At 47.8% G+C, this 20,850-nt stretch overlaps 1 protein-coding gene across 3 annotated transcripts in view; it reads left to right on the top strand.

Moving 5' to 3' along the window:
- LOC107373568 (calcium-dependent secretion activator 1) overlaps positions 1–20,850 on the top strand; it is a 603,181-nt gene that overhangs the window by 471,017 nt on the left and 111,314 nt on the right. For all 3 annotated transcript variants that reach the window (XM_070549106.1, XM_070549105.1, XM_070549104.1), the window contains one exon: positions 5,236–5,343. In XM_070549106.1, coding sequence (XP_070405207.1) covers positions 5,236–5,343 — 108 coding nt within the window. The remainder of the gene's footprint in view (positions 1–5,235; positions 5,344–20,850) is intronic.

Below are 20,850 nucleotides of genomic sequence, written 5' to 3'. Positions count from 1 at the left end.
AGGTCACAATGAAGCTGATTCCATCTGTAAGCAGCATAGTAGCTGAAAGCAGCTTCACCCTGTTTGGTTCTGACCCGGTTCTACCAGGTCAGCTGACTGATTCCTCAGGATCTTAGAGTTCTGCTGGGGGTAGATACTGGAAGGTAATCCAACATGTACTTTGGCCCCATGTCATTAAGAGATTTATAGACTAGTAGAAGCACTTTGAAGTTGAGTTTACTGGTAACCGGTGTAGAGATCTAAGAACAGGAGTGATGTGTTTGGATCTCTTGGTTCTTGTTAAGACTCTAGCAGCAGCATTCTGAACAAGCTGCAGTTGCTTCACAGCTTTTTTGGGAAGACCAGTTAGGAGACCATTGCAATAGTGCAGCCTGCTGGAGATGATGCATGAATGAGTTTCTCTAGTTTTTTTTTTTTTTACATGAAACCTCTGAGTCTTGCTAATTGATGGAGATGATAAAATGCTGATCTAGTTATAGCTTTAATGTGGCCAGTGTAGCTCAGGTCCGAATCAGTGGTAACATCAAGATTTATAACCTGGGTTTTTGTTTTCATTACTTTAGAGTTAAGTTGAGAAATAGCTTCCATCTTATTCTTCTTATTTCCAAAAACAATAACTTCAGTCTTTAATTGAAGAAAACCTGATTGCATCCAGTCATTAACTTGCTCTAGGCACTGACAAAGTGAGTCTTGGGGATCAGATGCATTAGGAGATAGAGCTAGGTAGATCTGGGTGTCATCTGCATGACTGTGGTTGGCAAACGCCAAAAATCTTAAACCCCCTGACCCGGGAGCCGCGATCACTCAGGCAGACCAAGGCACCACATTCTACACCAAGTGTGGCGGGGGAGGGGAGGCGAAGATGTATAGCATCAAAAGAAGTCCCAGGAGAGGGGAGGAGTCAAAGGCCCCACCTGACATGTACAGTCATACACACACAGTCACACACTCCCTCCCTCATGCTCACACATATACACACACACAACCTAAGACTTACAAAAATGCACGCCAGACACCTACTCATGCTCCCCATACACACCCTATTCACGCTGGTCCCGGCACTGCTGCACAAAAGGTACAACCATCACCAGTTTAAAGAGTTTGACCCTTTCTGCTGGGGTGCTGATGAGCAGGCTCCCCCGCCCAACGCCGAGCAAAGCAACCCACCACCTCAGACCCCAACCAGATGGCCAGATCTCCCTCCTAGCCTCCAGCCCCAGGAAGCCAAGCAACAACAGAGGTGTGCTAAGACCCCTAATATCACTCCACCTGCTCCAATACAGTGTTAGTGCGTGTTGATGAGGTGTATTCCATGGCTGTGGTGAGCGGGCAGTGCAAGCATCTCCTGGCCTACCCCAGCTGATGCCACCACACCACCCTACTTGCACCCACAGCTCTCTGTGTCTCTAAGTGCAGTTTAAAATTGGAAGTGGGCACCGGCACTCGGGATGAGGCTGAAAAATCCCCCTGCCAAATTCCATTGAATGTGCTCACTCCCAAGGCCCCAAGTGTGTGTTTGTGTGGAATGTTGTTGGTGGAAGTGTTTAATGTGCTAATAAAATTGGGGGGCAGGTTGCCACAAGAATGCAGAAATGGGGTCCATACCCGCACCCCTGACTTGTCCACCCCCCAAGGTCCTATGTGCATGTTTGTGTGATGATGGGAGGGAGCAGGAGGAGAAAAATGTGTGGTGATGGGGAGGAATGGCCGGTTGGCCTAAGCCCTCCAGGGAGCCAGCTCCCCCAAGGGCCCCAATAGACACCTCTGTTGCCAAAATGCCACCTAGGGCATGGAGACCCCAGCCCACCTTGCCAGGGCCCAAAGCAACAGCATCGCAGAGCCCCATGGAGTCCAAGGGCACCAACCCAGCCCCACCCCAGCAGAATATCTACTCCAATCCCTGCATTTGCACTACTTCCAGAATATACAAGACATAGGACATCCAGGTAAGGTTGGGTTCTCCCCCTCCTGGACATCCCCCTCTCCCTTGATGGGACAGCAGAGGAGCCAAGATCTACCTGAGGCCCCTGAGCCCAGGCCAGGCACTCTTGCATGTTCCCGCCTTCTTCTCGGCAGCATATATGTCAGGACCCGACCCCCAAGGCCCTGCCCAGATCCTCACATGGGGCTGGCCACCCCCACACCCCGAGCCCCCAGGCCCCCACCCAGACCTGCTCAGGGGCAATGCAGCTGCCAGGCAGCAACCCATGGCCATCACCAAGACCCCCAAGGGGCCCCACTCACAACTGCCCGTAGTCCACCCCCCGAGCCAACCCAAGCACCTCCAGAGTGGGGCAGCAGACCCCCAGTCCCAGACACCCCCAGTGAACCCACCTCCAGGGAACGTCCGGATACTCCAACCTCAGAATTTCCACCTCATCACCCACATCATCCTGCACGAATGTTGTTTGTGCAGTGTGTACAGGTGTCAGACGACACAAACCCCATCCTGAACATCCGATGACCTGTATAGTGTACTCTGTGTAGAATTTTGTACTGAATTAATTGTAAATTGGGGTGTCTGATCATTTTAAGTTTTTAAACAAGTTTGGGACCAGAAGCCCTGGTCAAAGCTGACTGATAGATCCACCTCCCATTTTTCAATAGGGATTGCTATTCTATCATCTATTTTGGACAGTGTCTTATATACTTTAGACAGTAGTTTGGGGGGTTTGAGATTATAGAAGTCTAATACCCTTGGTGGTGTTTGTAATTCTATTTTATTGAGCTTAAATTTTAGTTTGACTACAGATTCAATTTGGTGATATTCTAAAAAGCTATTCTTATCCATTCCAAATTGGGAGACTATTCTGTTAAATGGGATGAAGTCCAATCCTTCATATATGTGTTCCAGGTATAGGATTCCTTTATTTTTCCAGTCCGGAAGGTTCATCATTTAGTCATTTAGCAAAATATCAGGATTATTCCAGATGGGTGTGTGTCTGCATTGTACTAGTGAAGACTCTGTCATTTTAAGATACTCCCACCATGCTGTCAGAGAGGTGCTGATACTAATACTTTTGAAGCTTTCATGTTTTCTTATGCTTGAGCTAATAAATGGTAAGTCTGAAAGCTCTATCGTATTACAAAGTGTCTGTTCTATATCTAACCAGGACTCATCTAGTGGGTTATCTTGCAACCATCTTGGTATATGTAGCATCTCTGACTGCAGAGTTAAAGGATGTCAGAAGATCCTTTAGGTGCAGCAGATAGACATGGAGATGGGTTTTCTTCCACAAATGCTCACTTTTTCTGCATTGGCGCTTCAGGCTGCGAAGGCTATCATTAAACCAGGGAGTAGGGTTCACTGCAGGAAATGATCTGGTTCTCACAGGACAGATATTGTCCAGAATGGAGAGGCATTGCTCGTTAAACTGAGAAGTTAAGGAGTCTGGGTGTTATCAGAAGAATGGGGTGGATCAAAAGCAGCAGAAAAAATGCTAGCTGTGCTCTCATTAAGAAAACGAGAACTAATCATACGGCGAGCAGGAGGTGGGGACGCAGAAACTGACAAGTTAAAGAAAATGCAATGGTGATCTGAAATATAAACGTCCTCAGGACAAACACTGTCAGCATTTAGACTCAGGGTAAAAACAAGGTCTAGAGTGTGCCCCCTGCTGTGTGGGGGGCCAGAAACATGCTGGGTAAAGCTGAAGGAGTCCATAAGGCTGGAGAAACTCATGGTGTGATTCAAAGTGATCAGAGGGATCATCAACGTGGATGTTAAAGTCACCAACAGCTATAGGCGATGGTAGCAGGGACACTACTGAAGAGGATCGTAAACAGGAGCAAGGTGGAAAAGCGGAGGTTAGTGGAGAAAAGTCTGAAAAAGTGGCCGGTGACTGCGGCTAAGCCAAGCACAGGCGCCATCTTGTTAACGTAGCACTAACCACTCCACGTATTTGTGTGGATTTCTGATGTGGGTGGGGTGTCAGCTTTATCTACGTCTTTCAGGGCTCTACATGGTCAAGCTCCTCCCTATATTACTGAACTGTTAAAGCCTCATGCTCCAACCTCAGCCCTCAGGTCCACCCACCAGAACCTTCTAGAAGTTCCAAAGACCAGATATGAAAGTTGAGGCGATCACTCCTTCCAAACTGTTGCACCCCGACTCTGGAATTATCTTCCTTTATCCTAACGTAGCATTGGCAGTCTGGACCTTTTTATAAAACAGCTAAAGACCCTTTTATTTAAAGCTGCTTTTACCTAAGGTATTTAATAACTGAATGGCTATTTTTCAGATTTTAATCTATTTCTGTTTTGAGATCATTATGATTTATGTTTTATTTTGTTTTGATCCACGTGAAACACTTTGTGATTCTATGTCTGTGATGAGCGTTATATAAATAACATTTACTTACTTACTTTACCGTCACACTGTCACTTAACATTCATGCACTCATCCACCTTGACTCACGACGGGGAAGGCTGCTGTTGGTTTAGCGTCCAGGAAACAGCAGAGAACGTCTCGGCTAGTAGGAGCTAACTGTTAGTATTAGCAACTCCACCACACAGCTGAATTCCTCCAGGCTTGTGTTATTTGTGGAGGTAAAACATCAAGGTTGCAGAGCAGAGTGTTGCTGTTAGTTGTCCAGGTATCTGGAAGTAAGTCTCCAAATCCTGCGGTGTGAAGCTACTTTCTCCTCTGGCAGAACTCTGCATGCTGACATGGGTTCACCTTAGATTGTTGTCCCTACAGTACAAAAGCCTTCATTCCTACTGCTGCAAATGTATTAAAATATGAGTCCGGACCTTTTTAGGATTTCTGGGGACATATTCTGTAAAGCAACGAGCCAAAAGGAGAACTTTCTAGAAAGTGTATATCCTGTTTCATCTGGAGTTTATGTAACACAAAAACATCATAGCAACTGTCAGACATGGAGGTGGCAGTGTGATGGCCTGGGGCTGCTGTGCTGCTTCTGGACCACCTGCTGTAACTGATGGAACCATGAGTTCTGCTCTAGCAGAACATCCTGAAGTAAAATGTCATCTTAAGCTCAAGGGCACTAAGGTTTTGCAATGATAGAATGTGCTAATACTGTGCTAATACAGGAGCGAACCACATTTCCATCCACCCTGTGTGGCTCACCATTTTTGGAGTGATCTCATAAACATGCATGACCTTAAATGGATTCTTGGAAACCCTCTTGTGTCACATGAAATACTTTTCACAGCACATCAGGGGACAAATATCATTAAATGTTTTTTTCTTTCTCTTTATTTCTGTTTCTGCAGAAGCCCGGGATGGACATCGCTGACAGCTATGTGACGTTTGTTCGTCATTCACAGGACATGCTACGGGAGAAGGTCAGCGAGGAGGTTTATGTGGAGAGACTCTTTGAAGTGAGTAAGGCATTGCATGATGTTCTCAATTCAAATTCAATTCAAAGAAACTTTATTAATCCCAGAGGGAAATTAGAGATAATGCAAAACATCTTAACTTCTCCCAGCATCTGATTACAAATGAGATGGGAACTGATCAAAGATTTCTTATTTCACAGTAGAAAATAACCTAACTTGTGTTTTTTCATGTTTCACTATCAAATGTAGTTTTACAGAGCTTTACAGACCGATACTGGTTTTTCTATTATCGTGGTCAGCCAATGGCCGATAAGTGCTGCCGATTTCACGGCCGATATCTGGATGTTTGGCACCTTATCAGATTGCTTAATTATCACTAATAACAGCTGTGGACGCACAAGATTTCTGAACCTGAACTGTTTTTAACACTGGATTTAACCAACTGTTTAATCTTAATTTAGTCAATGCTCAGTGGTAAAATCAAACTATATAACAAGATTAATAAAAAATACCAATAAACTGACCAAGTATTAAATATACAACAGAAATATCAGGTGATGATGTTTCAGAGCATTTATGAAGCAGATGTTTTATAGTGATGTACACATTTACATGTGAGTATAAATAAATACACCTTTAGAATAGAAAGACTGATCCTACAGTGATGTAATGATGTATAAAACCCACCCGCAACATCTAAAGTTCATCCAGTTTTTTTGACTATTTCTTAACATCTTCATGTAAAACAGCTTCAGTATTAACTAACCTTAGTGCTCTTGACTCAGCAGCAGCTTCTGTGGTAGTAGGGCTGCTCAATTAATCGAATTTTAATCACGATTACGATCTGAGTTTTGAACGATTATAAAAAACAAAACAAGCCGATTATTTACTCCTCCCGCTTGCGCTGCCCTGAGTTGCAAATGAAGCGCTCCTCCCACAGTGTTGCCAACTTAGCGACTTTGACGCTATTTCCAGCAGCTTTTCAGACCCCCTTCTCGACTTTTTAACTTAAAAGTACCTAGCGAACACCTCAGAAACATCTCTGGTAACCCTTAGCTACTTTCTGGATAACTGTCGTCGACGTTTCCTGCAGGTTAGCTAAACACTCCGCCTGCGCTCCGGACCGTTCTTCAGGACATTAGGAAAGGGAATGATGTAGTGATGTGTCGGTTGCTAAAGACAGCTCTCGGAGCCGGCTCCCTGTTGGATTAACCAGAGTGAGTGACACACACCGCACCTGCGGACTCCTGAGCCGATAAAAACGGCTAAATGTGCGCGTGCGGCGTGCTAAACACACGTGCAGCTTGCCCCGATTGCTGTGAGACCGGGTTGGGGGGTGGGGGGTGCAGCTGTGGTTGGGACAATTATTACATTAACTGATGGACTTGTAAATAAATAGTTTATAAATAAGGTAGAAATAAGTTCCTCACGCTGATAACTAATAACTAATCTCTATGAGGACACGGTGCTAGTGCACGCTCCTACAGCACCTTGACACGACTCAATAAATGTTATGCAACATTTTGTGAACATCAATTTATTTGCATTTATTTGTTATAAATGCCACTGTATAATTCTTGCTGTCAGTATTTGCAAGATATTGGTATTTGGGTCTGTACTGGTTAGACTTAAATGAGTTAAACCAAGGTCTGTAGCCCTTGGGTCATAGACTTAAGTATATTGGTCTTTTTATACTGGGAATCAGGAGTTATTTTAGTGATCATCTTGTTTCTTATTTTTGTCCTGATTGTGCCCTGAGCAATTTTATGACTGAATATAAACAAATAAAATCAACATAAATTGAAAAATCGTCCTAAATAATCGTGATCTCAATTTCAGTCACCATAATCGTGATTATTGTTTTTGCCATAATCGAGCAGCCCTATGTGGTAGCCTGGAGACGGGGAACCTTCAGGTTGTGTTTTTACCTTCTTCAGCTCCCAGCTCACCGGCCTCCTGCTGATATCACACCTCCTTTCCTTGGTTTGGCCCCATGACGCGCTGCCATGCTGGATGTGACTTTAGTTGAGCCTTCAGACAAAAACTAAACAGGAGAAACAGGTGTTAGTGTTTGTGTAGAGCATCCGTCTTCAGTTGAGTCTGTAGCAGAAAGAGCAGAGGAGAACTCATCACATTACAGTCTATATGAGAAATATTGGAGAAACGCTCATCTATTAATAACCCTGACTATTCACTAGTGTTACTGACTGCTGATGTTAGATTTTACCTACAAATTAAAACGTTGGTTACGTATTGTAACCCCAGATTCTATGAGTCTAGTCGCAGCCCTTAAGCGAGCTGCTATTGGAAGGGTGATCTCAGCATCAGCCAATCATGAAGAGCTTAAATGTATGCCCACCACGTGGGCACCCCTTGTGGGTTATATAAGTGGAACGACCCCACTGTTTGCCTCCGATGGCTCTTAGTCCTAACAGAACCAGTGGGGCCAGTGGCTTAGGGCTGTGACTAGACTCATAGAATCTGGGGTTACAATACGTAACCAACGTTCTATTTCGTCTAGTCTTAGCCCTTAAGCGAGCTGCTATTGGAATAATGCGCAGCTGGATGCGTTTATGCCACAATGGTTAGCTCAACCAATGGACACACCCAACAAGTCTCCTTTTAGTGAGGGTCGCTCAGCCTCAGACCAGGGCTTAAAAGGCTGAGGCAGCCAGAGATAAGAGTGAGGCCCCCACTAAATATATCATCCACAAGAGGATGAAATTCATTCAAGCAGGGCTGATGAGGTGCCATAATGCGTTCACTCAGCCTGCTGAGGTCCAAGCACTGAACGAGTGATGGATCCTGAAGACACATCTCGTAAATAATAACAAGTAAAGGAACAGGGTGAAGCCCATGAAGCAGCCTGATAAATGACTTCAATTGACACACCACTGTGGGGCGCCACAGAAGAGGAAATCCCTCTGGCTGAGTGAGCCCTGAGTGTCTCAGGAGGATCCTGCCCTGATGATGTGTAAGCGTGAAATGGCGTCACATAGCGCCATAGAGTCAAAGGCGCTGGGCCAACAGCGCGTGCCCAAGGGAAGACTCCCTGTAGTGCACAAACATGCTTTGTGAGCGACGAATCCCTGAAATGCGTGACACATATTGTGAGAGCACGCGCACCGGGCAGAGAAGATGGCAAGTCGCCTCCTCATCAGAATTATGGGGAGGAGGAAAAAGTCCAGCCAATGAAAATTGACCTGGATTTGAAGGAAGTATTAATGTTTTGGGGCACAAAGGCTGGGTTGGGGCATAAAACAGCAGACCCGCCATCTTCCCGGATCCTGAGGCATGCGGGAGCCACTGAGAGCGCGGATAGTTAGGTCGCTCACTCTCTTGACTGCTGCCAGTGCCAGCAGCAAGGCAGTTGTAAGTGACAGGAACTTGAGTGAGACCTGGTCCAAGGGTTCAAATGGGGCTTCAAATAAGCCACGCAGAACCACCGTTAGATCCCATTGGGGAACTAGCGGGCGGAACACAGGTCTGTTCCTTCTGACACCTTTTAGAAAACGTTTTGTGAGGGGATGATTGAAAACAGACCTATCACCAAAAACCTGGTGACAGGATGAGATAGCTGCAGCATATGTTTTAATAGTGCTGAATGCGAGGCCCCTGTCCATCAGTATCTGCAGAAACGATAGGACATCCGCCAGCTGGCAGGAGAGCGCTTGAACATTCCGCTCTGTGCACCATTTCTGGAAAGCTGCCCATTTAGCAGCATAAGATGTGATGGTAGAAGGCGCCCGCGCACTCTGAATCACATGCGGCAGCCCAGAAACCCCTAAGCGTGACCGCTCAGCGGCCAGACCCACAGCCGTTGGCCTATTTCTGGAGGATGTTTGATTATCCCATCCGCCTGGAGAGGGGCGTCCTCCCTTCGCGGGAGTCTCCACGGGGAGCCGGACAGTAGCGCTTGCAGGTCCGGAAACCATGAAGCGGACAAGCGTCTGGGAGCCACCAGAATTACCAAGAGCTGTTCTGACCGAACTTTGTCCAGGAGACGGGGAATCAGAGGGACTGGTGGAAACGCATAAAGGAGCATTCGAGGCCAGGGCTGGTGTGAGAAGGTGTCCGCCCCGAGCGGGGGTTGGTCCCGGGGACTCAGGGAAAACCACAGACGACACTGAGCATTTTCGCGAGCCGTGAACAGATCCACAGACAGTTCCCCGAACCTTATCCAGATCTGTGATATCAGTGCGGAATGCAGACGCCAGTCGGAGTCGTGGGGACCCCTCTCGACAGGATGTCTGCCGCTACATTCACGATCCCCGGAATGTAGGTGGCACAGCAGGTGGACATGTGCCCAACACAGTAAACCTGTGGCTACGCGCAATAGTGGGAGGGATCGAGCTCCCCCTTGGTGATTTATGTAGGCTGCCGCCACCTGGCTGTCTGTGTGAACTTCGACATGACGGGCATCGAGAAGGGCAGCGAAGTGTCTGAACGCATTCCTCACTATCATAAGCTCCAACACATTTATGTGCTCGTGCGTGTGGGAGGGCCAGCGATCTGCCGCCGTATGGGACAAGCACGTGCCCCCCACCCCAGACAGTGACGCATCCGTAAACACAGATACGTGTGACGTAGGACTTCCGATGGGGACCCCGTGTGAGAGGATGCAGGGATTCCCCCAGTGAGCGAGGTCCCCGCCCACTGAGGGGGGAACCCTCAACATACGTCTCTTCTGACGTATCGGGTGTACCCGGAGGCGGATGAACCAGCGTTGCAGGCGCCTCGAGTGCAACAACCCTAGCAGCACCGCCGAGTGGGCTGCAGTCATCATGCCCAGAAGTCTCATGACTAACAGGGCTCTCACGATCTTGCGGGGTTGCACGCGGGAGATCACTGTGGTGAGATCTGCCGCTCTCACTGGCGACAACCGTGCTCTCATTAGGGAGGCGTTCAGTTCCACCCCGAGAAACACAATCGACTGGGATGGAAGGATGGAGTTCTTCCCCAAGTTTATAGAAAACCTCAGGGTTGACAGATGCTCTGTTAATTTCCTGGTTTGCTCGACGCCTCGGACCGGGCGCATCGGAGCAGATCGTCCCGGTAAAATACACCCCTCGTTCCCGCCATGCGCAGTGGCTGCAGCGCGGTCTCCAGACATTTGGAGAAAGTGCGCTGGGCTAGCGAGTAGCCGAAAGGGAGGCATTCGTGCGCGCGTTCCGACAGCGGACGTGTGCTCGAGGTCACATGAAGATTGGGTTCGCGCCCTTACCGCCGTCGCTCGTACCAGAGAACTGGGAGCGACCCATGGAGGGCTGTGCTCGAAAGGGCGAGTGTGAAACAGCTGGTAGAGGCTGATCCGCACCGCAGAGCGTGGAGTCCAAGGATGAAGGACGAGTGGGAGCCGGGCCCGTGCACGGGAAAGACAAAGTGCCAGCGGATGGAGCTGCGCAACGTGCGCGCTTTGCGCGTGGTCGCAACAGCGCCATGACATCCCGTCCCACCCAACGTTGTGGGGGAAGCGGGATGAGTCGGGCCTGGCTGAAGGCTGGGGCCGGTGCGCAAATGGAGCGCACCCTTACAGCAAGCCGTGTAACATGACCGAATCCGACTGTGTGAACATGCAGATGTGCTGCAGTGCTTGGTGCGGGGAACATCATGTGTGAGGATTCGGCAGAGGGTTCTGCAGAGGACTGTAGGACTGTGCTCTCGATATGACGTTTTTTGGATTTTATTTCAAAACCAAAATCATTCACAGAGTTAACATTACAGTCATAAGCACACACATTCCCCCCAACGAGTCGTTTTCGTGGTTGTTTTCGGCGAGGTTCCTGTGACTGAGACTGCCAAGGCTGTCTGCTGGCTCATTCGGAACCGTTGGCCGCCAACTCCCTGGTCCCGCCTCAGCGGGAGGCCGGCTCCGAGGGGCGGGCCGTGCAGCTGGGTGCCTGGAGTTTCCTCGCCGTTCGTCCCATCCTCTGGGGGAATGGCCGGAGTGCGAGGCTGACCGAGAGTGGACCAGGTCTCGCACCGTGGCTGAAAGTTCAGCCGCCGCCTGAGCCCTCTAGATGACGCTCGTAAGATGGGGACCAAACAGAACGTCAGAGGTGATGGGGCCTTCCAGCAGCTCCCTGTGCAGGTGTTCAGGAATGGAAGGCAGGGCCTTGAGCCACAATGCCCGCTGGATAAGGGTCTGCCAGGCAGCAATGCGAGCAGAACCGGAGAGTACAGCCACACACAGATTGAGGATGGCATCAGCAGTTTTAGTAATGATGGTTTCTGACTCGACAGGAGAGTCAAGCTCCTCCACCATTTTGGAAACGCCAAAGGCGAGAAGGCGATGTTATTTCCTGCAGCGCCGGTCTGGAAGGCGCACTGGTGTGCGTGATCGGCGAGCCGCCTCAGCAGCTGGTCATGGTTACTCGCGGTCCAGCGAGGTGGTTCTTGACGCCACACAGCGAGGCCAAGTCCAGCTCCATTGGGGGAACGGATGGCCAGCCCAGGTCGGAAAAGCCCTCGACCTTGGTAATGGGCACATATGTGGAAATTGGTGCCTTGAGCCCGGCAGGCTCGAAGAAGGCGGCGGACCAGCAGCTCATGGCAGCGGGGAAGCGTGGCCAGACGGGGTCTGGACAGCACGTCTGTGTTGCCCCGAAAATTCCCGCCAATTCATCTGCCTCAGGCGGAGCCGGTTCTGGAACGGCTAGCCCCTTGCGGGCCGCAGCCGCAGAGATGATGGCGGGCAGCTCCTGGAGCAGTGCTCTAACTGCTGGCAGGGAGGAGCGAGAAGCCACTGGGGCAGAAGGACCCGCTGAGCGAGGCTCGTCGACCTCTGTGTTGTACAGGAGGGAAAAGGGGCTACGGCAGCCGGCCTCGTGGTCAACCTCCGTGTTGCACAGGAGAGAAAAAGGGCTATGGCAGCCAGCCTCGTCGTGCTCCTCGCGAGGCTCGTCGACCTCCGTGTTGTACAGGAGGGAAAAAGGGCTATGGCAGCCGGCCTCGTGGTCGACCTCCGTGTTGTACAGGAGGGAAAAAGGGCTATGGCAGCCAGCTTCGTCGTACTCCTCACTGTCGATGACATCGTCCAGTCGGTAGGAGCCAGCCGGCTCCTGGCCGACGTTGAAGAACTGTAACGCCTTGTCCAGCGAGTACGTGCCAGCCACCGGAATTTCCTCGTCAGTGGTGGGGGTGAAGTACTCGACCCGGCGGACCTTTTCAGCCACGGGCAGAGCGGTACAAAACGGGCACGAGGCCTGGGGGTCAAGGCCAGGCCAGCGTGGTGAGCCCCGAGACAGACCTTACACTTGGCGTGCAAGTCGCCGCTGGAGATGGAGCCCGTCTGGCAGGCCGGGCAGGTCCTGGCATCGCTGGACATGGTCGGTGAGTAGATTTTTCTTGTATAACTGCTCTTAAAGGAAGCTCTTAAGCTTGGCGTGAAGAGAAAACGGAGGCGAACAGTGGGGTCGTTCCACTTATATAACCCACAAGGGGTGCCCACGTGGTGGGCGTACATTTAAGCTCTTCATGATTGGCTGATGCTGAGATCACCCTTCCAATAGCAGCTCGCTTAAGGGCTAAGACTAGACGAAATAGAACTAGTCTTTAGTCATAACACGTCTCTGCTGTTTCCAGTGTTGGGAGTAACGCCGTTTAAGTATAACGGCGTTTCTAACGGCGTTCTTTTATAGGTAACGAAGTAATCTAATTAATTACTTTTCCCGCCGTTGCAACGCCGTTACCGTTACTGGGGACGGAAGGTTGTGCGTTACTATGTGCTTGTCGAACGTTGAGCAACAGTTGAGGCTTTCTGACCGACACACTTCAGCTGCAGCCAGGGAGAGAGAGGTGTTGGTAAGGCACTCACAAACACGATGATGATTGGCCGGGTGGGCGGAGACCCTCACGGTCTCAGTCGCTGCATTCTGTAGACACAACGGGAATAATTCCGTTTAAAATAACCGCGTTCATAAAAAATATTTCTTTCTGTAACGAGCAAACTAATTAATTACCGTCTTCTTTCATCAAAACCTCGTTTCTGTTACTGATAAGGAAATGCGTGCGTGAAGCAGCGCGGTGTGTTGAAGCTGTCATCATCAGCTGATCAGGAGCTAAAGAGGTAGATGTTTTCATCCAAGTGCGTCACGGCCCGTGAAGAACGAGGAAGACGTGATGAATATCTACGGCTGCAGACCCCCCGCAGACTTGTTGCTGCAGCAGCGAATCTGCAGGTCTGCAGCCGTGCCCTTAGCATGACAGCGGGACGTCCTGAAGGTCCGCTCACCTGTTCACCACTCAGACGTCCTGATCTTCTGCCTTCCTAGATCATCCAGCTGTAACCTGTTTCTGATCATGTCTTTAGTCCCGCTGTAACACTGATGCATCAGTCTCAGACGTCATGGAGCTCAGGTGTTATTAGAACTACCTGTGTGTGTTCACCACCCAGCTTCAGCTCTTCTGTGGTTGGGTCTGACCCAAGTTAGTAAATGTAAGTCCTCCATCAGATTTGTGCCTCTTCTAGTGTCATTTTAAAGGATTTTATTGATTTATTTAACCGTTACTAGATTACAAGCAACAGAAATGCTGCTAAAAACACACAATTATGTGAAGCTGGAAAAATTAGAATACTGTTCAAATTTACATTTATTTCTGTAATTTAACTAGACTGAGAGACCATTTAAAGGCTCGGGAACCTTTACAGGTGTTTCTATTTGCAATTTTAAATTTTAGCTGATTGGGGTCTTGTTAAATATCACACAGTGACCTTTTAATAGTCTAGATTAGTGTAATGTTCCTATTAGTAGTTCCTCCTGTTAAGTGTGTATTTGTTTAAATTATTCAGGTTTATATAAAACATTTGGACATACATTTTATTATCTTCAGTCATTAGTCATTTATATTTTACTATTGTAGTAATTCTTGCATTCTTTAATGAAAAAAAGTAACTAAGTAGTTACTTTTGTTGGTAATTAGTTACTTTTATGATCTTGTAACTCAGTTAGTAACTGAGTTACTTTTTTGACAAAGTAATCAGTAACTATAACTAATTACTTTTTTAAAGTAACGTTCCCAACACTGGCTGTTTCTGACCACAGATTACACGCTAATCAGAAAAATGAGCTGTATTGTTATACAGATCTTTTTCTGTGTTTCTGTTCACCGTGTCATCCACGTAAGAACTGGAGAAGCGTGACGCAGTGTTGCCAACTGTTTTTGACTGAAAGTAGCTGAAGTTCCCCCCAAAAGTCGCTAGATGACGTCATGTGCTAATTTGCATACGACACAATGACATCAATTGGAAAACTTTTTGGGGAAAACCTGGTCTGATGCGGAGAGACGGCATCCATCCCTCTTTGGATGGGGCAGCTCTTCTTTCTAGGAACATGGCCAGTTTTATTAGTCCTCCATGACAACCCAGGGACCAGACCAGGAAGCAGAGTTGTAGTTTAACCCACCCCTCTGCAGCTTCTGTACTGTTACCCACCCACTACCCCATAGAGACAGTGTCCTGCCCACGGCCAAAACCACACAGATTAAATATCAGGCTTAATAAAGCAAATCATGGAAATCTCATAAATATTAGAACAAATTCAACTGAGCATAAAACTAGAAAAATTAAATGTGGGTTATTGAACATTAGATCCATTTTTTCTAAGACTTTGTTAGTTAATGACTTGATTCGTGATAATCAGATTTTTTTGCTCTCTCTCACAGAATCCTGGCTGCAGCAAGAGGACTATGTTAGTTTACTGATTTTTACAGGCGCTAGGACACATTACTCAGTACTTAGGTCACTTTTGCTAAACTCTTCGCACAGTGAGCATAACAGAAGTCTATGTGGGCCAAACTGAGGATCAATTATCATTCTTTTGGCACACAATGCATTCAATGACTACATCTCTCAAACTGTTTTCAGAACAGTTAAACTTATGTTCAAAATAATAACATAATGCAAAACTGAATAAAGCAGCAATATATTTTATTGAACCACATTTTAAACCTAAAGTGCTGCTTAAGCAGCCACAGCGGATTCTCATTGTATCTGAACATCTACACAAGTACTGGTGAAGGTTCTCAGTCATTCAGCTCATGGTGATCCAAAAGGGTGCAGATGAAGGCAGCTGGACTTCTTTGGTTTCTTGAAGATGTTTCTCTTCTCATTCGAGGAGCGTTGTCAATTCTAACTGGAATATGAGAGAGTCAAGCTTATAATCTGTAGCTGTTTATTGTTATTAAACGAGCAGAAACTACTCTGAATACCCCTACTCTTTACCACTGAAGAGTCGTTAGCCTCTATTGAGTCGTTGTGTTGATTAAATGCAGGAAGGTGTGACCTAGACTGAAGCTGCTTAGGAATGAGATCCAAAACTGCATTATAGGTACTGGAAAGGTGAAATCCAAGCCCCTCCCCTATTTAAAGTGGGGTTTTCACGTTTGACTTAGATAGCTTATTTTGCTCCTTTCTCACACCATCTATCTTCTCTGTCCAGAATGTGTCCCTTGTCCTTCAGGTGAAGGTGGACTGCAGAGCCTTGACCTGAAGAGGTGGCTCTCCTGTGTTGTGTTATGCTCTTGTGTAATTGTTGTTTAGTTCCCCCGATGTAAACATCTGGACAATCCTCGCTACACTGGACTGCATAAACGACGCCACTGAGCTTCTGTTTGGGTGTTATGCCTTCAGGATGGACCAGTTTCTGTTTGAAGGTGTTGTTGGGTTTAAAGTTTACTGGGATGTTGTGTTTGGAGAAGATTCTTCTAAGTTTCTCTGAGACTCCTGCCACGTATGGGATGGTGGTGCCTTTGTGCCTGTTGGCCTTTTCTTTGCTGGTTTCTGCTTTGGATCCTTTTCCAGACTTCTTTGTAGAGTTCACAAAGGCCCAGTTAGGGTATCTGCGGTTCTGGAGAGCTTTCTTCATGTGTTTTCCTTCAGTCTTTGTGGGAATGTTCTCGGCCCGATGGTGTAAAGTCCTGATGACCGACATCATGTGCTCCAGTGGCTGATGTGAGTCCAAATGCAAATATTGGTTTCCTGTAGACTTCAGTGCTGAGACTTCCATCTTGTTCAGTTAGCACAGCACAGTCCAAGAAGGGCAGTTGGTGGTTGTGGACATCCTCCTTGGTGAACTTGATGTTCTTGTCCACGGCATTAATGTGCTTGGTGAAGTCTTCTACTTCCTTGGTGAGAATTTTGACCCATGTGTCGTCCACATACCTGAACCAGTGGCTCGGTGTTGTTCCATGGTAGGAGCTCTGGTTTCCACTTCCTCCATGTAGATGTTGGTGATGATCGGTGACACTGGGGAGCCCATGGTGCTTCCATGTTTCTGCCCGCAAAACTTGTCGTTATGTTTGAAGTAGGTGGTTGAACGGCAGAGGTCCAGGAGGGTACAGATGTGGTCAGGAGTCAGTTTTGTCCTCTCGTTTAAGGAATCATCTTGTTCCAGGCGTTTCCTAACTGCTCCCACTGCTTCGTCTGTGGGGAAACGTGAAGAGTGAAGGGACATCTTATGAGACGATGGTTTGCCCTGGGGCCAGTTTGAGAACTTGATGTTTCGTAGCGAAATCCACCAAATTCTGTATGTGATGTTGGGTCTTTCCAACCAGCGGGGCCAGGATAGTGGAGAGATGTTTTGTAATGCTGTACGTGACCAAGTTGATGCTGCTGCTGATGGGTCTCAGTGGTGTTCCTTCCTTGTGAATCTTCAGAAGACCGTATACATGGGGTGGCTTCTCCTGGATAGTCTGTAGTAAAATGATTACTTTGTCCTTTAGCAGTTTCTGTAGATGGTTCGTGATTTTCTTCTTGGATCCGCTTGTCACGTCCCTCTTTAGAGCTTCATACATGGTGCTGTCGCTCAAAGGTGAGATGACTTTGTTGTGGCAATCTGTTGTGTTCAGAATAACCGTACAACATCCCTTGTCTGCAGGTAGAATTGTGATGTTCTGGTCTTTGTTGAGCGAGGAGACGGCTTTTCTTTCTTGTCTGACAGGTCAGAAGATAGTCTTCACATTCGAAAGAGCTGCTGTAACCTCAGCTCTTCAGCTTCCGTTGGGTTGTTGTTTCATACAGCAGATTCTGTGGCAGTGATGAATACTGTGGAGAAATGTTTAGAACATCCTTCCCAGATTTCTGTCTGATAAGTTCTTCTCCCACTGGTCCTGGACACCCATCCGGTCAGTGTCATCTGGTTACGATCCACTTAGTTCGGATGTTTTTGGCTGTGGGTTTTGGATTGTTGCCGTTCTTTGCTCTTCCTGTGCTGCGCTAGTTGAGTATTTTCAGGGAAGTTGGACAGTTTCAGAACTTCTCCCTAGCACAGTGTTAGAGGAAGCTGGATGACTGGATGGGGTGGAGTCACGTAACTCCAGGTGACTAGCTGTGATGTGGACTCGACTGGTTGGGCCACAGCTTCTTAAAGGAGCGTGGGACTTGTCCTTTGTTGAACAGCGGACTTATGGGCAAAGAGGCGTCGATAAGAACTATACATTTCGGTAAACCTTCATTTTCCTGCCCAGCCCTCCTGCAACCCCTTGGCTAATGTAGAGAATGGTTTCAGAAATAGTTAATAACGTGTGAGATCCCTGAGTCAGGAGAAAAGGACAAAATTAATCATGTCTCCTGCACCCTTCATGCCCTCTGTGGTCTTAAAACAGTGGCAGGAAAAACTCGGATTAAAACAGATGAGCTTGGGGGGGGGGGGGGGGGGGGCTTAATGTGGCAAAAGCTGGGGATCATTGATTAGAAAAAGCCGCGTGTTTGGTCTGAGCCAAATCCAGCCCTGCACTGATGCACCGCAGCTTCCCAGTGATACCTTCATGTGCTCGGCCTGGCAAATAAGCTAGCTAGCAGCAGAGCAGGAAAATGAAGAGACATACTGTGTGTGTGTGTGTGTGTGGGGGGGGGGTTACTAAATCTATCAGCCACTTCATTCTCTCTCCATTTCCAACCCCTGGAGTTTTGGATACCAGGATTACATAGGTCAATTATGCACTTAATCTGCCTCTGGCCAGAGCAGATTAGGAGCACAGCTCATTGATTGATTTGAAGTATTTCCACTGGCCTTGGATAGTTAACCTTGGGTTGTTATCAGACACACAAGGATGGCAAAATTGCACTTCTGTGTGACAAAAGTTGAAGCACTTGTCAGCTGCGGCTGCAGCTCCTCCCCTTTGTTCTGCTTACCAGTTGGCTGGCTGGTAGCGAGCGGATGGAGGGCAGGAAGCAGATTGAGCTTCAGATGAAGGATTAAATATTGTTTTTGCTGCCACCACCGTCCTCCTGGTGGCTGGGTTTGAGAATCATGGCTGTCGTGTGGCAATCACACTAACAACTGATGCTTCACCACTACCAGTGAACATGCCAAGTGAACAGTTTAATAACCCTGAGCTGAGGCAACGTGTCTTGAGATCTAGCTGGGTGTCACGAAACATTTTTATTTCTGAGGAGGAAACCTGATTTATTCAGTTTAGCTTTGGTTTCCTAGACGTTAACAGAACTGTTAGCCAATGAATAATGCTTGTTTCAGGTCATATTTATTCCTGGTGCACCATTAGAACACTAGTCCTATCACGTTAGACGTCACTGAACTTGCTTGGGTCAAGAGATGATGAGAAAGGATGGTTCTGCAGCAAAGTTTCATCAACTCATCAGTCACTTCAAAAGCATAAATGCCCTCCTTTGTTTGAACTTTCTAGAGAACTTTAGTTCTCCTGAGAAACACAAAGATTTAATTCAATCTACTTAAATTTCATCAAATCACAACATCCCAGTTGAACCTACTTAGTGCGTTGAGTTCTATGTATATAAGGAACCCAGCAGGTCGCATCGAGTCACTGACTAGTGTCAGAGTCTTTACAGCAATCCTCATAGTAAGCAAGCATGCAGCGACTGTGGAGAGGAAAACTCCCTTTTAACAGGAAGAAACCTCCAGAGGATCCTGGCTCCGTATAAGCAGCCATCCTCCACGACTCACTGGGGATGGAGAAGACAGAGCACACACACACACACACACACACACACACGCACACACGCACACACACACACACACACGCACACACACACACACACACCATTGTTCTGTCCTCTTGCTTTTAGCTTTTTATGGTTGAGGAATGAAATAATCAGAAGTTGAGGAGTTAGTCGTAACAGTGTCCACAATAAAAACAAACAACAACAACAACACTGCAGGACTCAATGGGACTGCTCAGACATCTTCTGAAGAGGTTTCATTTCCTTCTGATGGCGTCGCTAAGCAGCTTAGCGTCTTTTGTAATTACGGAGCGCTCCGTTTGGCTCCAAATCCTCTGTGAGCATTCCCAGACGTGTCCCTGACAGGAAGTAGCTAAAGGCTGCAGCGGAATACAAGTTTAATGGCGACTTCTCCCTCGCCAGTGCCCATGGCTTCATTGATGTGAGCCGGCAGGGTAAATTGATCGAGGACACACATGTCATCTGTTGTGTCTCTATCCGCCGTCCCTTTCCCTCCACCTTGTTAAAAAAGGAAGGATGGTGGCATTTGTTTGATTAACTTGTCTGACAAAAGTGACAGCTGCTCATGGGCGTACGTGGATGAGTGGCCCAGCGCCGCTCCCTCTTTGTGAATCTGTCAGAGCTGGAGCAGGGCGAGCGGGGTGAAAAGAGACAAATTGGACCCAAAAAGAAGGCCATTCACCTTCTTCAGACCCCCCTCGGCTGCTACACCCCTCCATCCCATTCAGGTGCTCGGTGGGGTCCTCAAGTGCTTGCTGGCTTATTCCATTTTCACTCCCCCTATAGAGTTCCCCGAGCCCACAAGTGTTTTAGCCCTCTTTTTTCTTCCCTCAATCCACCCCTAAGCGGCTCTTTGTAAGTAGAATGGCTCACTTTTCTCAGGGCCTGAAGCTGGCAGCTTTTTTCTCCTTTTATTGTCTACCACAGAGCTTTTCTCTAGCTCTTTGTATGTTTACTCAATGACTGGTTGCTGACCGTAATTCCAACTGTTTAGTTCCTCACAACATGGCCCCTAAGCCCCTCCACCCATTGCCCCAAATATAGAGCCATTCATTCTCCGAGGCACCGCGCATTTAGAAAGTTGCTCCTTATTTAGTCGCTCTTGTTCGTTGAACTGATACTTGCCAGTAGAAGGAGAGGATTGTTTTGAAAGAGACCCAGATTGCTGGCTTGCAGTGAAACCCTGATCTGAGATAAACATTTACCTTTCGGGATGCTGTGACTGAGATTGCCTGCCATGCACTCCTTTAACCTGCTGCAGCGCCCACCGAGCCCGTTTGGTCACTGGCCCAGCTGTGCTCAGACAGCCGTCGATCGTCAGCCACAGTTTGCCTTTTATCCCAACAGCATAATAAAAACAGTTAGAGGACTATCACCACGCTGAGCTGGAAACTTTACCAAGTTACCAACCTGAGTGACACGAGAGGAAGGAACAAAGCAGCTAACCCTGACCCACCAGAACATCCCACGTGTTCAAACCACCCAGATGGAAGGGACAAACGTGTGAGAAAAGTGCAGTTTGACTCTCTACACCTCAGGAAGCTGAGTCAGCAGTCCGATGTCGTCTTTGTGTGCGAACCAGAGCACTCTGGCAGCGTTTTAGGGGATGT

Source organism: Nothobranchius furzeri, chromosome 3, assembly GCF_043380555.1.
Source record: "Nothobranchius furzeri strain GRZ-AD chromosome 3, NfurGRZ-RIMD1, whole genome shotgun sequence".
NCBI lineage: Eukaryota > Metazoa > Chordata > Actinopteri > Cyprinodontiformes > Nothobranchiidae > Nothobranchius > Nothobranchius furzeri.
This window is presented reverse-complemented; position numbering and strand designations above follow the sequence as displayed.